The sequence below is a fragment of the Homarus americanus genome, unplaced genomic scaffold, assembly GCF_018991925.1.
Source record: "Homarus americanus isolate GMGI-L3 unplaced genomic scaffold, GMGI_Hamer_2.0 scaffold5831, whole genome shotgun sequence".
Lineage (NCBI taxonomy): Eukaryota > Metazoa > Arthropoda > Malacostraca > Decapoda > Nephropidae > Homarus > Homarus americanus.
In genome coordinates, this window is record NW_024719604.1 from 2,464,067 (window position 1) to 2,478,151 (window position 14,085).

The following is a 14,085-nucleotide window of genomic DNA, read 5'->3' on the forward strand; positions in this document are numbered from 1 at the left end:
ACCAATCCCTCAAATTCTTCTTCAGCACTTTGTCTTCTCAATCTGTGTTTGGAAACCAAATCCTGCAGAAACTGTGGCGAGCTGTAGTTAACCAACGGGTCAGGATCGGGATATGTGTCCAATCTCCAAGAGAGCCAATGACTGAGGCACTTCTTCGTTCTTATTGTTTGGGGCAACACGATAAGCATAGGATTGATCTGTAAGAGATCTTTGATATTCTTCCAGACAACGCCAAGGAGGCCAACTGACCTTTAAAGCATTTATTTCCTTTAGTTGTGTTGTTTACCCAGCATGATGCTAAGGACCTGACCACTTGTTGTTGCTCTTTGTAGACCATCGTCTTGGATGAGATGATTTAAGAGGTAGCCTCACTGTATGTAAATCATATACAATCCAAACAAGTCTTCTTCCTAGTTTTTCTCTAAATGCGCCATTACACCCCTCAAGATCCGGGTGTTCACTGCAGTTGAATCTCCACTCAACAGCCCGTGAACTGCCAAGTCTCTCCTCTAAACCACAGCCATGATCGTGCAATGACCCTGCATAGTTTCTTCCTTCACTTCAGTTTTCAAGGGCGAAACAAAACTCACCACCAGGCTCCAGAACAGACAGAGTAGTGTTCTTTCTTTTGATGAGACCTGGAAACTTTCTGTTCACTCCTTCTACTTAAAGCAAAATCCTTTTGTGTCATCTATATATTCTTCCATCAAACAAAAGACAGGAGAGCCTCCCCCGCTTAAATCTTTTCTTATGCTGACTGAAGATTTCATTATTTTTTCTTAGTTTTCTAATTCTATTATGATCTACTGAAGATACATCCCTCGGCCATGAGGCCTGCATCTATCCAAGCTGCAGCGTAATTTCTGCAGCCCAATGGGTCCATGTATGGTATAATACTAGCTAAAGCCAATGTTTTAGCCATTTCTTGTGTTGTATTTTATTTTTGTGAAGGTTCAGATATTCTTTTGAACTATCATCTGATGTTGTTTGTCCACTTTAGAAGAACTATCAAAGAAGTGATAAACATCTTCGACACAGTTCTCTCTTTGGATGGCTTTCACTCTTCTTCTTTTGTTCTCTCTTGATTTAATTTTCTTCTCAAGTAGTATTAGCAATCTGCTTCTTTGTTTCTGAATAACTATTGAACCCATTTTGCATTACTTCCTTTGGCCTTCTGCCTTGTCCTTCTGGTGTTTTATAAATTCAGCCTAAAACAGGATTCTTTTCATTTATGACAACTTAAGCAATCAATGTGGAACTATTTTCTCTTATCTGAAAGGAGAACAGTTGATTCAGAACATAATTGTAGATGGAGCACTTATAACAAATGTCAAACAGAGTATCAAGTGTGCAGAAATCTATTTTCCCACAAGCTTCCTTACTAAGTGATGTTTCAACTGCTTTGTGCTACACTTCGTTAGTTTTAGCCTTCAATTAGTTCTATACCGATTAATCACAGGTGGTTTGAAGAAAAGACTAGCTTTTATCCATTGATGCAAGAAGAGGACTATCATGTCATTTATGAGTTCTTATCTGTATAGTCTTTTCTGTCCTTTGCATTTTTTTTCTCGGTTATAACCCTAATTCATATGTCTTCTACTGTTGAAGTTCTGATACAGGAAGCTCTTTCCCTACCATCTAGCAGGCTCAAGGGTTGATAACTGACTTCTTATTCTTCAATTTTGACATTCTACACTATCTGACAAATAGAAAAAATATTTTCAATGTTTCATAATTCAATTCGTTGTTTGCAAAATATCAATTTGTTTTATCAAAAATGCTGTAACAGTCACATATAATTTCTTAGGAATATAATTGTTTTATACAATGATATAAGTAATCATGACAATCAATATGCCCTACTTTACAATAATTAAATGTAGAATTCTGTCTGGTAGAGTAGGTGCAAGTGCAATGAGAGCAAACCACTGCCTATGATATCTAGAAGGAGAGTGAGCCGGGCGCCTATCCTCACGCTTGGTACAAGCCAAACAAGAATTAAATCCCACACGGAGAGCCTGTCTATGTTCATGTTCTGAGCATGCATATTGGTACAACACAAGCTATAGAACCACAAAATACTCCATAACTTACATGCTTACACGAGATTAGTTAATATCGTATGAATAATTTAATCAAGTCTCTGGCTAATTTGTTGAAATACTGATATTTGAAACTTTAAGGTATAATTGATGTAGGTGAGGGTTATTTCAATTCATTTGCTTGCTAATCTCTTGGCTTAGACATAAAGAGGCACAATATTTTGACTACCAAATTTGATTTTAACATGTTGACAAAATTGACACACCCTAATAAGAATACATTTCATCCAACGTGATTTCATCCAATCGCATAAGCGATAACCGCTCACACGAGACCCGTGTAAAATGAGACCCCACTGCACACTACTCAGTTTTAGAAAGTTCATTGTATAAATTGTTAATCCATGATAGTTTAACCTCCTCACTTATATTTTATATGGTTAACACCAGACAATTTTATTCAGGTGAGGGGGGGACCCTGTACACAAGTGGTTAAGCTGTACTGAACACTAAATGTGAATACTCTATAAGTATTGAATACTCCACTCATAACAGACTTTTGTATGTATTATACTCATCTTAAAGGTTGCTGTGCCCTAATTGGTCTGGTAACACTGCTCAACCCCGTGTCCAGACATACGATTAAACTCAACTCTAGTTGTATACTCCCAACATGCCTGCATATTCCTCTCTCCCCCTCCACCTCCTCCCTCCCACCTCCACACCCTCCACCTCCCTCCTCCACCTCCCTCCCCAACTCATAGCTTGGTGTCTGTTTCGGCCTTAATCACATTCTGGCAGATGACGGCCAGCAAATCAAAATGATGACTACGACCTCACTGTGTCTATACAGTTCTCTGGCTTTGCCCATTACTTTTATTTGTATATTTCCTTGTTAACCTGTAATTGTCAATCTATATATTATTATCATCTTATTATAATTACTAACTTTCTAAATTTATTTGTCTTATGTTCCCATTATATCAGTCTAAGTAAAGATGCAATATTATATCTTGCTACATCAAAGAGTCTTAACAATCTGCTTTATGCCATTGATTGATAGTTATTAACTACAACTAATCCATCAATCCTTCCAATTCGCCTTAATCTATTTTCCCCAAACCTCCTTTATATTCTCTGTCTGTCTGTCCACCAAGTTATCACTTTCTCCTTGTAACACTAAGTCTACCATGGTTCTTTATTGAAGTCCCTAGCACACTGGCCAGATTTACCATCGAGCTTCTACAAAGCCATTATTTCCGTGGACCATCTAATCACATAAACATGTAAAGACCGAAGGTTCACGTTCTCCCAAAATTATGGGATACTCTGGACACCCACGGAAGTGATGGTGTCTTGCGAGGCAAATTACTTGACAGTTTGCTGAAAAATATATACAGTACTGTACTCAACCCTCTTGTACCCTCATGTTTTATAAATTAAATTTATACTTAGCCAATTTATATTATCAACAAAGCATAATATAAATGTAACAAATAAATACTATGTTTTCATTTGACTGCTTACTTTGGGTTCTGTATGACCTGAGAACACACCACCTATTTTATAATGTGTTTGCTCTTGAAGGACAGAGGCTGTCCTAATAACAATATATTGTACATAAATTACCCAGTGTTGTGGGACACCAGTGTGAGAGGAAAGGGTTGCAGTCAAGTAGAGGTCTGCCATCTGTGTTGTTTTGGTGGTTGAAGATTAACGACTGCACTGAGTATGACTGAAAGACGTCGGTACAGTACGTTGTCATACTGTAAGGTGTGATAGCACCTTAATCTGTCACCTATATTTCACCATCCATATTTTTCCCACCCCTTCACCACCTTTCCTCCCACCCAACTTCACAGTATCCTTATCCACCCAGTGCTGCCTCTCTCCTTTTTGTTTTCTATTCAAACTTCTCAGTGTTGCCAGAGATGTAATTACCACAATCAATCAAACTTTCCTCCCTCACCCCTCCTCCTCGTGCCTTTCAAATACTATACCACACTCGGTTCTTTGCAGAATTGTGTTCTGCTTAATAGGAACCTCATTATGCTTCATGTCCATAAATGTAATTACCATATATTATGGCCTGTAAGTCGACTTTTGAAGCTCCAATTTTTTTAAAAACTAAGGATCATCTTATACAACAGTTATAAAATGTCGACCTCTAAGTACACTCCACCACTAGCATCAGATTTTCACTGTACCTTATTGGTACTTCTCAGTCATTTATTTTCCAGCACTCACAAACAAGTTTTATTTAACTGTAGCATTTTTTCAAAAGGGTAACTGTTACTGAACTCGGCCTACAGTCAGTGTTCATACCGATACCTTTCAAACATTAAAATATATTTTGGGAGTTAACTACGGTTTCTTACAAACAAATGCTACTAGAGCAGTTACTTGTAATATTTGTTGTGGATTTTGAAAACGTTAACACAAATGATCAATCCAATATTTACTTTACTTTTAAGCAACTTTTATTTTGTATTGTTTTAGGTGAAATAATATAATCTTTTTTAATCATGTACCAAGAGTCTGTGTGCTTGTTGTCATATATTGCTAGTCCAGTGTTCTACCATACTCTATACTGTCAATATAATGTACAACATGATTTTAATCATGTACCATAATTATAAAGTTTGATAACTTTTTTACTTGCCAATATATTTAATAATAAACTATCAGTGGTAGTAAGTTGTCATTGTTTACATAGTGTACAGTGTATCTTAAATATTTTTACACTTGTTGGAACAGTTGTTGTTTACACCACATTTGTGTGCCCTAGTAATGTTTGTTTGTAATAATACTGTAGTTAACACCAAAAGGTATTTTAACATTTTGAAAATGCTACAATAGGTAAACCTTGTTTGTGAGTGCTGTTAAAAAGTAAATGTTGGCAAGATTAGCTGACACAGAGAAAGGAGCTTTCAAATTGCAGTTTACGGGGTCGACTTAACTGCCAGATATAAGCCTAGATCAAGAATTTCAGTTGAAATAATTAGGTCGACTTGTAGGTCATAATATATGGTATAACATGAAATATTAACAATTTTAAACTAATTAGTATACACACGTTGCCTGACTTGGTCTAGTTCGTCCGGCCACTAGTTTAGCCCCACCAGGCACGGTGGTTATTACCGGTAGGTGCATTGTTTATTGAGTTTGAAAAAGGAAAATGATAGAGTAAATTGATCAGTCAGTAATTAAAGTTTTAGTAATAGGAAGTTTTGTATCAATTCAAGTACAGTTGCTGTGTCGGTATTTGGCCGACATTTTACTGAAAGAAATGGTGGTAGAAATAGTACTATTGTTTGTTGTGGAGTTTGAATATTTAGTAATAAAAGTGCTGAATAAGACTCCATGTGCTTATGGTAGTATAGCTGTTACTGATGTTTGTTGAGGGATTCAAAGCATTTGAGATGTTATGAAGCACTGAGTTATTTACTTGTATTGTTGTATGGAACCATTATTCATAAAACTGTTTCACCATTACCAAATTCTGCCTATTGTTTTTATTTATCATCCAGTGCCACATGAATCTATTCAATCACTCATAACACTAAAAATGGGTTGGGAGGTGGGGGAGGAAGGGGAGGGAAGAGCACGGTAAGACAACTGCAGCACCAGCCAGCAACAACCTGTATATACTGTACTGTGTTTATCCACAAAACAGATCTGCTGTGTTTTCAAGATTTGGCTCTATTCATATATGCACAACACATGTATTCATAATATATTTGTAATAACACTTAGGTAATGAATTATTTTGGAATCCTGACAGTTCTCTACAGGAAAATTTTATCAAATAAGTAGACCCACACAAGATCCACAAGTGTGTGTGAATATTTGTGGCAACTTTACAGTGTGATTAAGCATGAAAACTACAATCAATAGTACAAAGAATCATATACAGTATGTCTGGTTCCCAGTTATGATGCAACAGTGGCATATATTTCTCAACATTATTTTCCCACATTTTACACATTGTTTAAGGCATGTCTGTTAACTCTTCCCAAACAGTGTTACCAGATCACTTGTCCTATATCATGCAGGTTGGTTCAGTACAAACTTCTGCTGTTAACTGTATAGTCCTAGTCTTTGGGCTTTTGGGAAAAGTTTTTAGCATGTTTTTAGACTAATTTTGATTACCGTACATTTCAGAGCAACAAACTAGGTGAACTATTGTATATGGTTCCAACGTCCAGTGTCAGTAAATCACGAATTGTGTGGCGAGGATACTTGGCAACCATGTTGTTGTTGTTAGAGTCTGGGTGTGACATATCTCCAGTTGTTAAAAAATTTAGTCCTATTTTAGCAGCCACCTGCCATGAGTACATAACATCCAGAGATTCCATGCATAGAAGGTATGTGTCAGCTACTTGTTCACAATCATAAGTTCTATTAGTTGCAGTTTTTTGTATGCTCATGGAAAATACCAATCATTAAACACTAATGTCTAGAGATGAATAGATATTTTTTTAATAGTTTTCAAAAATTTGCCCATAAATTGTGGAGAATGAAAACAAGTCTCCCACTGAATGGTTATGAAACTAATTTTGTTCTGTATTTTAGGGACTTGGGGCAACTGATCACAATATATGCTGATGGAGTCCAGGAAGTGTTTGACCAGAGCTTTAACCTGACACTATCGCAACATTCCCTCATATGTAAGTTTTATTTTAAATTTTTTGAGACACTCATAAGAACTACAGTACAGGGGTTTGCTGTAATAGTGGTATGTATGCATTTATGTCAGTGATGTGAAACAGTTTTAATCACCTTTTATTTTCAGTAATATATCTAACTGGGGCAACTGAAGTCTTTATTTCATATACAGGCAATGACCATTATACAGTGAATCAAAATGTGTTTGATTAGTTTAAAAAAAAATAACACCATTTACCATTATGCGATGCCTAAAGATCAGTTTTAAGATGGTCGCTGCCTGAATGCTTTTCCTGCATTGTCTGTCACTGTTATGTAAAAATGATGTGCAATAACTCGTACTGTTCGGAGATATCACGACTCAATATCGGAATGGCGTAACACGTGTGGCCTGTCCTCGGTGACTGCCACACTAAGCAGTTGAACTGTCACATCACCCAGAGGATACTTTACATATAGAAGAGGCTATTGTTTGTACATAATAGTAATATATACTGTACCAGTATATGTGAGGAATAAATGATAATAGTAAGTAAAATACCGTGTTGCCATTTGGCAATCATTTCCCAGGACACAAGACACAGAACAGCTGAGAGATCCCTCACGCTGCTCCTTGCTCCTCCTCCCCACTTTGTCGACTAACTGCTGTCCACATAAGAACTGTTTATTCCCTTATGTTTTTGACCTTATGACATTGGTTTTTTTTGTTTTTGTTTTTGTTTGTGCACATTCTGTATGAACAGTTGTGTATGCATGTAACAGGGTAAAAGAAAATGAAGAAAATTACATATATCTACCCAAAATTACAAGTTGAACAATAATATAGCTCACGGCTCGGCCTCACCCGCTCTGAGTGTATGGGGTGGCAAGTTGGCTGCACAATTGCATGCCATCTGCATGGATAGTATTCCTCATTATTTATTTTTATTTTTTATTTATTTATTTATTTTTAAACTATACCCTCGTTAATTCAACAAAGGGGCTCTGGTTCACTTGAATTATATAAAAAAATCCTGTTCTTAAGAGACGGTGAGTGCTGGCAACATTGTTAGGGAGAACAGGAACGATCAGCTGATACCGCTCTGTACTGTAAACAAGAGATCAGGTATACACTGTGGCGCAATAATTCATGTGGGATTTTTTGGGGGGAGGGGGGGGGGAATTTTGTTATTTTTTTGTACTGTTTTATTAACCCACCACCAAATGAACCAAAATAATATGGGAATTATGGTGAAATTGTATTCTGTTTTTATAAAGTGAGTGCAGGAGGTGAGTTCTCTCCACCCCCACCCCTCCCCTACACACCCAAACAGTTTTTATCTTAATATACAGTCGGCCCTTAACATACTCGGGGGTTAGGTAACAGAGATACCCGCGAGTGCCTTGAAGTGCCTCCTGTATGTGACCCATGTCTCACTGCCATATAGCAGGGTGGGAAGGACCACTGCTTGATATACGTGCAGCTTTGTAGATAATTTCAGCTCCCTACAGCTGAAGACATGATTTTGGAGTCCACCCAACGCTTGAGATGCACATCTGATCCGATGCTGAATCTCTTCATCGATGTCTGCGGTGGTGGACAGGTGGGAGCCAAGATACCGAAAGTGGGCAACATTAGAGAGATGTGCAGATTTTGATGGAGGCGTGATAACGGAAATCGTGATAACCAAGTGCGCTATAACCAAGGGATAACTGTACAGCATTTTTTTTTAACTTATGTATTGGTATTATTTTTAATCAAGCCTCACATGTACTGGTCCTGTATTTGTTATTTTAAGAAAACTTTGGCTACAGGAGGAAGATACACGCACGAGTTTTTTTCTAAATACTCCCTGCTAAAATGGGAGTGCGTCTTACACAGCCGTGCATCTTGCATGACTGTGTGTCTTATATGACCGTGCATCTTATATGACCGTGCATCTTATATGACTGTGGTGTCTTATATGACCGTACATCTTATATGACCGTGCATCTTATATGACTGTGGTGTCTTATATGACCGTGCATCTTATATGACCGTGCATCTTATATGACTGTGGTGTCTTATATGACCGTGCATCTTATATGACTGTGTGTCTTATATGACCGTACATCTTGTATGACTGCGTCTTGTATTCCATAAAATATGGTAAGTAATAAAGTCCGGTATACTTTTTGCTCCACTGATCGTGAGTCTCCTTGACCCAGTTCAATCATAAGATAGAATTCTCAGGATCAGGGCTTTATTTATGACTGGGGGCTGAGGGGAATCAAGGTTACAATTACCAAGCCCAAGTTCTAAAGGGAATCTGTGAGTGTGGTAGGATAAGTACATGAAAGTCCACCTCCATCTTTAACAGAATTTAGCTAATAATTTTTTGGTGTATGGTGAAATCCTTGTGGTTAGGGTAACACCTTTTGTGAAAAAATTTATTGTTTTATAGCACTTAAAATAATAATTATTGACTCCTGACTCATTTTATATTGATTTAACAGATCACATATAGATTAAGAACCCCAGCTTATCTCATCTTAAGATTAACCACACTAGATTGAACCTAACCTAACCCCCGAGGTGGTTTAGGTTATTTAATAGTAAGGTGAAATAAGCTGGGATACCTAACATGTCTTTAATTTTTTGCCTTGTGATATCTTTTTTATATGTACAGTCGGGGTCAAAAGTCTTGAACAATTAGCAATATCTGGCATCTACTTGTGAGTTATATGATTGGGATACACTAATAACACTACTGGTCATCACATATTGTGCCTGAACCACAAAATTGGATAAAAACTCTCCTTAATACCTAAGATCTTCGGGTACTTACATGCCAAATACTGTCACGTGTTCAATACTTTTGACCCCGAGTGTACATACCATAGTAAGAGTTTTTTTTTTTCTGGAGGACAGACGGGTGAGTGATGTAAAACTTTTCCCACACTAGTCCCCCATGAACACCATCCCATACATTGCCTCTCACAGTCATTTGTTCCACCCAAACCTTAGAGTTCTCACGCCTATCTCCTGTCACTCATCTTACTTACTGTACATTTATTGTGACACTAATTATCTCGTCCACTTTTTAAATATCTTCCCATGTGTCCGTGATATTTTCATAACTCGTCTTTCACTTCTGTGTTTTCAGGTGGAGGTTTGAGTGGTGTTCTCCAACATGCCAGTAGTATTGAAATGAAGGCTATTCTTGGTGCCTCAGACACCGCCCTCACTAAGGTTATTGACATCTCTTCAAAACCTCAGTACCTGGCAGGTCAGTATTAGGGAAACAGAATACTATTAAAATTTGCTGTGAGGATATTAACAAAATATGAGGAGTCCTTTTGGATGTAATATTTGAAAAACTGTGTTTGGCTTGTGTGCCTGGATGATTGATGTATTCTTAGCACATTTACCGGTAGTAATGGAATTTGTAAATGTACAAAGGTGATTAATTCTGAACATTCTACATACTGCAAGTAAATAAAGAAAATTCTAGTTACAATTTTAAAAGACAGATCTTCCATTAGAATACATGGAAGGCCCCCCACACACACACACAGACGGTTGATTTTCTTTATAATGTATTGTCTTCCTTTATTTCTGAATATGGTTTCTAGAAAACAGTGTGAGAGAAAGAATTGCCTGTGGGTTTGTTTATAGCTCGTGTTGTTAAGTTTTCATTTCCAATGGTGTTTTAACCTAACCAGTCAATGAAAGCTTCCTGTTCAGATCAGTGGTTTCTTTTTTAAAGTTCTTTTTTCTGTTTTAAAGTTGTGGTAGAATTTAAATAGATTTTCTTCCCAAGTCGATTGTGTTTCTCCACAGACTGGTGTCTGGGTTTAGTCAGATGAACCTGACCTTGGCTGGTGTTTTTATTCTTCAGATGAATTAGAGTAGACACTAGAGCTTCAAATCCTTCATAATAAGTTCAAGGGTGTATACACAGATATAATCTGAGAGAATAAATTATGAATTCTCTCCAGAGAAGTGTTGTGAATGTCACTTTGAGATAACACTTGTGTTACAAGTCTCTTCCTCCTCTTCCATATACCTAACCCATGTGGTCCTACTTCTGGTGCTACTTTCCCTTTCCCAACTTCTGTGTTAAAATCATCCATTATAATCAGACTTTCACTAAACTTTACAGTGTCTTTTGCTTTCTTTAAATCTTAAAACAAAAATTAATAGACTTTTTCTTCACTCCTATTTGTTGATGCATAAACCTGTATTACTACCAAGTCCATGAGTTTATCATTTAGCTTGACTAATAAAACTATTTGACACTGCCCAATATTCTTTTACACTAGTCCTCAACTTTTGGTTTACAAGAATACCAACACCTAAGAACAGAAGAATGGAGGAAAATGCAGTGGGCCTACTGGTCCATACTGGGCAGTCCCGTTTACATCCAACCTCTATCTCTTATATCCATCCAGCCTATATTTGAAGCATATTTTAGGTAATGATGATGTTTAGTAACGTGTTCCACCTACTGGCCTATAGCAGCCTGTATAGTGGATCACCCTACTGGCCTATAGCACCCTGTAAAGTGGACCACCCTACTGGCCTATAGCAGCCTGTATAGTGGATCACCCTACTGGCCTATAGCACCCTGTAAAGTGGACCACTCTACTGGCCTGTAGCACCCTGTAAAGTGGACCACTCTACTGGCCTATAGCAGCCTGTAAAGTGGACCACCCTACTGGCCTATAGCAGCCTGTAAAGTGGACCACCCTACTGGCCTGTAGCAGCCTGTATAGTGGACCACCCTACTGGGCACCCTGTAAAGTGGACCACTCTACTGGCCTATAGCAGCCTGTATAGTGGACCACCCTACTGGCTGGCCTGTATAGTGGACCACCCTACTGGCCTATAGCAGCCTGTATAGTGGACCACCCTACTGGATAGTGGACCACCCTACTGGCCTATAGCAGCCTGTATAGTGGACCACCCTACTGGCCTATAGCAGCCTGTATAGTGGACCACCCTACTGGCCTATAGCAGCCTGTATAGTGGACCACCCTACTGGCCTACTACTGTATTTGGTTAATTGTGACTAACTTCTCAAAGCACTTCATTTGACAGATATCACTGTGAATAAGTTAGGAAGAGAACCCCATTGAGTCTTTTTACTGAAAGAATTTGATTAGATTGTTTATATAATTATTTTAAATTTATGTGTTTAATATTTCAGGGTTAAATACGGAAATTGTGGATGTTATTTGGAGAGAATTTGGTTCGTTCATCAAATCTCACGCTACCACTCTGACACCACCAGCAGTCCTTGGAACAGTTGCTGCTTCTCTCACCTTCTGCTTGGGTCACAATGTTAGTAATCCTACTTCAGGAAACAAAGAAGCTGCTTTGGGACTGTTTACTTATTTTACTACAAATGATGCTGTGAATCCACTGTAAGTAATTTATTTGAAATTATTTTTTCATTGCTTTTGATTTGTATATTCTGTGTAAATAAGTGAGTTATTAAGAAGGCATATGACTGGGTACCACTTGAAATAGTGCAGTAGTCATTTAGAAGGTTAGGGTTCAAGGAGTGTCTTGTTTAAGTGGTTTTGGTTCTGCATGTTGGATTAAATAGTGAAGAATTTGAGGTGAAACTAGGGGTCTGTCACTAGCCCTCTTCTTTTTACCTTGGTGCTAGTGGCGCTAATGTGAGATAATTGAACTTGTTTGCCTTGGGAGATGTTGTAGCTGACAACATAGTGCTGATAGCAGATATTAATGAAAAGGTAGTGGAGAATTTTAAGAAATGGAAGGATGAAATAGAATCAAAGGGTATAAGAGTGAATGTTGACAAAAACAAGAGTAATAATTCTTGGCATGGGTGAAGGATCCTTGGTGGAAAGTGGAAAATGTACTTGGTTATTTTGATACTTTCAGCTTACTCGCACGAAGAACATGAGGTTTTTTTTTTTTTTTTTAATTACAGTTTTGCGCTTTCACTTAACGCGTTTTCGCATATACGCGGTGCCTTGCCAAAGCTGAACTTTCACTTAACGCGGCATTTTTCATCATATACGCGGTGAGTGTCCGGCTCGAGAGCTATTTTTAGATTCGCACCACCCCCCACCCGCCACCCTGCCTGACTGCCTGTTTTAGCTCATAAAATTCATACAAATTACCCAGCCAGAATATAATTTACATTGCTGGAATTCTTATAATTTGGTGATCATTTTGAATATAAACAACATATATTTTGCATTAAACATACAATTTTTAGATAAAAATATTTCTCTAGGTAACTATGTTATCTTTTGTCCAAAATATATGACATTTATATTCAAAATATTCCTGGTCTTACAAGGAATCCAGCAATGTCAATTATATTATCCTAACTTTAGTTTGAGGTATTATTTATTAAAATTTAGTGGTTATCCCACACATCTCCTTGGGACGGTTGGTGGGGGGTGGGGGGGAGGGAGGGACCGACCGACCGACCATCTGTTACCCGTGAAGAATTATTTTTTTTTTTATTAACTGAAGATATTTGTTTTAGCTCATAAAATTCATACAATTACCCGGTCAGAATATAATTTACATTGCTGGAATTCTTATAATTTGGTGATCATTTTGAATATAAACAACATATATTTTGCATTAAACATACAATTTTTAGATAAAAATTGTTCTCTAGGTAACTATGTTATCTTTTGTCCAAAATATATGACATTTATATTCAAAATATTCCTGGTCTTACAAGGAATCCAGCAATGTCAATTATATTATCCTAACTTTAATCTGAGGTATTATTTAATACTAAATGTTATAAACTCTGGAAGGGAGGATTGGTGGGGGGTGGGGGTAGGGTTGGGACTGACCACGCGGTTGGAAGAGGGGGGGAGGCAAGGTGGGGTACTTTGATTGACAGATAGTGTTGAAGAATATTTTTTTTTTTTTATTAACTGAAGATATTTGTTTTAGCTCATAAAATTCATACAAATTATCCGGCCAGAATATAATTTACATTGCTGGAATTCTTACAATTTGCTGATCATTTTGAATATAAACATCATAGATTTTGCATTAGACATACAAATTTTTGATGTAAAGTTTATTCTGAGTAAATATGTTATCTTTTGTGAAAAATATATGACATTTATATTCAAAATATTCCTGGTCTTACAAGGAATCCAGCAATGTCAATTATATTATCCTAACTTTAGTTTGAGGAATTATTTATTACTATACCTGGTTTTCCCCAAAAAATTTCTCAGAGGGAAGAGCCAGTGAGTGTAGTGTGAGAAGAGGGGGAGGGAGTTGAGTCCATTATTTGAATGGACATTAACTTGGCGACTGTATTTCTCTATTTCTCTTAAGTATTAATTGTGTGCATGTACCATCATAAAATTAAGATGTTATTTTTACTACAACATAGTTATT

General features: G+C 37.2%; 1 protein-coding gene across 6 annotated transcripts in view; it reads left to right on the top strand.

The window, feature by feature from the left end:
- Window positions 1-14,085, top strand: part of LOC121860145 (protein MMS22-like) — a 64,608-nt gene that overhangs the window by 32,317 nt on the left and 18,206 nt on the right. For all 6 annotated transcript variants that reach the window (XR_006087822.1, XM_042357200.1, XM_042357201.1 and 3 more), the window contains 4 exons: window positions 6,207-6,409; window positions 6,618-6,712; window positions 9,836-9,958; window positions 11,882-12,098. Coding sequence is in view for 5 of the 6 variants with exons in the window: in XM_042357200.1 (XP_042213134.1) it covers window positions 6,207-6,409; window positions 6,618-6,712; window positions 9,836-9,958; window positions 11,882-12,098 (638 nt within the window). In the remaining variant the exon portion in view is untranslated. The remainder of the gene's footprint in view (window positions 1-6,206; window positions 6,410-6,617; window positions 6,713-9,835; window positions 9,959-11,881; window positions 12,099-14,085) is intronic.